Below are 2,762 nucleotides of genomic sequence, written 5' to 3'. Positions count from 1 at the left end.
GCGCCCGCTGCTCCCCTCAGCAGTGTACTTCAGTCCTTCTGCCTGCTCTGCTCCCCGCTCTGGCTCTGGTGAATTCTCTCACCCTCCCGCGCTTCTGACTGTACCCAGTGCTTGTATAAATAAATAAATAAATAAATAAATAAATCTTAAAAAAAAAAAGCTGCCAGGTCAGTTCTTATTAAAAAAAAAAAAACAACCAGAACACCATGCTAGCTAAGCTGAAGAGTATCCTCGATGAATGCTGTAAAGTTGGAAGCACTGTGACCGGCTCTCCTATGCCACGTGAAGGCACCTAAGGGCAGGGTTCCTGGGCCTTACTGGGTTCTGGGTCCAGGAACTGTGTCGAAAGACCCTCTCCAGAACTCTCTATCCTCCTCCCTCTCAACATTTAGCACTTGGGGGGAATCCAGAATAAATTAGTATCCTGGGAGCTTTCTGGGGCAGGGACAAAGAGGGACCCCACCCCCACACCACCCTGCATTATGAAATGAAGGGCCCAGCCGGGCAGGGTGATGTCATAGACCACTGCCCAGGCCTACTCCCTCTGCCCATGGCTTCCCCTGGCCAGGTCTCAACTTCTCCCCACAGCCCTGCACCCCACAGGAAAATGGTCAGCCTTGACAAGCAACTCACCTGGCCATTTACAGCCATGGATGCAAATTGCCCCAACCTCCCTGAGCCCAGATCCTACTCAGAGGCCCCCCGGCCTGACCTGAGCTCCAGCTCAATCCAGGTGAACAAAACCCTGCCGCAGAACTCCCCCAGCCTGGCGGGGGACAGGTTGCCACCAAAGACAGGGGCTGTAGTCATCGACATGGGCACAGGCGCCTGTAAGGTGGGCTTCGCGGGCCAGGCCCGGCCCATTTACACAGTGACCACCATCGTGGGCTGTCACCCCAAGAAGGCATCCAACTCCAAGCAGCCGGTGCTGGAGACTTTCATCGGCGAGGCCGCCCGCTCGCGCCCGGAGCTGACGCTGGTGCAGCCCATGCGCCACGGAATCGTGGTGGACTGGGACGCGGCCGAGCTCATCTGGCGCCACATGCTTGAGCACGATCTCCGCGTGGCCACCTGGGACCACCCCCTGCTGTTCTCCGACCCGCCCTTCAGCCCCAGCACCAACCGGGAGAAGCTGGTGGAGGTGGCCTTCGAGTCGCTGCGCTCCCCGGCCATGTACGTGGTGCATCAGTCAGTGCTGTCTGTCTACGCCCACGGACGGGTCAGCGGGCTGGTGGTGGACACGGGCCACGGGGTCACCTACACGGTGCCCGTCTTGCAGGGCTACAACCTGCCCCACGCCACCGAGCGCCTGGACCTGGCGGGCACCCACCTGACGGCCTTCCTGGCGGAGGTGCTGCGCGGGACAGGCTTGCCGCTGGGGCAGCAGGACCTGGACACCGTGGAGGACATCAAGCACCGCTACTGCTACGTGGCCCCCCACTTCCTGAAGCAGCAGGCCCGGCTGGAGCAGGAGTGCCGCAGGACCCTGAAGCTGCCCGACGGCCGGACAGTGACGCTGGGCAAGGAGCTGTTCCAGTGCCCGGAGCTGCTGTTCAGTCCCCCCAAGATGCCGGGACTGTCGCCTGTGGGCGTCCCCGCCATGGCCAGTCAGAGCCTCCACAAGGTTCCCCTGGAGGCGCAGGCTGAGGTGGCCCCGAACGTGCTGCTGTGCGGAGGCTCCTCGCTGTTTGCTGGGTTCGAGGCCCGCTTCCGCACAGAGCTGCTGCATAGCCGGCCGCACCAGGCCCCGGTGGCAGTGGTGGCGCAGCCCAACAGGAACTTTTCTGTGTGGATTGGGGGCTCCATCCTGGCGTCTCTGCGCACCTTCCAGCCCTGCTGGGTCCTGCGGGAGCAGTATGAGGAGCAGGGGCCCCACATTGTGTACCGCAAGTGCTACTGATGGGGAAGGGGGAGCATGGGCAATAAAACCTCTGCTGCCCCATCAGTTCTGTCCTGCCTTCTCCGGGGGCCCACAGGTCCGCTCCTGGATGCACCCAGATTCACCTAGATTCTGACCCCACCCTCACCCACCCTGAGCTCTCTCCCAAGACACCCCTAATTCACCTCCTGACCACTGGGGCTCCTCCTGACTCTAAACCTACCGCCCCCACAATCAACCTCCCACACACCACCACATCCTAACCTTGGCAAACCCAACTCCATGACCCTCACCCCCCAAGACACTCTCAGGTTGGGAAACCCACAAGACCACCCCTGAAATTCCCAGATTCTGACCCCCAAACACCCTCATGATCTGTTGCCTTTGATATAACCCCTTAGGATCCCCATTTCTAACCCACCCCATCCCAATTCATCCCTATGATGTATCCTTCAAGGTCCACCTCCATGCCCTGCTCCTCCCCAAGGATCCTGCACCTGGTGTGCTTCCGCCCCCCTCCCAGTAGCTTCCCACAAGTGTTCACATGTATAGCTGTACCCTCATAGCTGGCCCCAATTTCTAATGCCCTAAAACACACCACCAAGATCCATTTTCCCAGACATCCCCGGTTCTGAGCACTCCAAATCCAGCCCCTCGGTGGTTTCCTTCATGCGATTATCCAAAGTTCTAAACCCTGATATCTGATCATAGCCCCACAAGATCCCCTCAAACATGCACCCCCAAAATCCCTGTTTTGATCCTTAAGCTCCCCTTACACTGGCTCACTAAAAGATTCCTCAGTGTCCAAATACCAGCCCCCAAGTTCCACATTCCTCCCCAGCTTGCTCTTCTGGAATGATTTATTTGCTCCAGATTCCCCTCC

At 59.0% G+C, this 2,762-nt stretch overlaps 1 protein-coding gene across 1 annotated transcript; it reads left to right on the top strand.

Moving 5' to 3' along the window:
- Positions 1 to 540: 540 nt before the first annotated feature.
- Positions 541 to 1,930, top strand: ACTL9 (actin like 9). Its single transcript, XM_037504225.2, has one exon. It carries the CDS (start codon positions 551 to 553, stop codon positions 1,898 to 1,900), a length of 1,350 nt encoding a protein of 449 aa, XP_037360122.1. The 5' UTR covers positions 541 to 550; the 3' UTR covers positions 1,901 to 1,930.
- The last annotated feature ends 832 nt before the right edge of the window (positions 1,931 to 2,762 follow it).

The sequence above is a fragment of the Talpa occidentalis genome, unplaced genomic scaffold (genome assembly GCF_014898055.3).
Source record: "Talpa occidentalis isolate TD23 unplaced genomic scaffold, MPIMG_talOcc4v2.1 talOcc4.12, whole genome shotgun sequence".
In the NCBI taxonomy this organism is placed as follows: Eukaryota; Metazoa; Chordata; class Mammalia; order Eulipotyphla; family Talpidae; genus Talpa; species Talpa occidentalis.
This window is presented reverse-complemented; position numbering and strand designations above follow the sequence as displayed.

Coding starts and splice junctions, on each gene's coding strand:
- ACTL9 (XM_037504225.2), top strand. CDS start 551: ATGGCTTCCCCTGGCCAGGTCTCAACTTCTCCCCACAGCCCTGCACCC.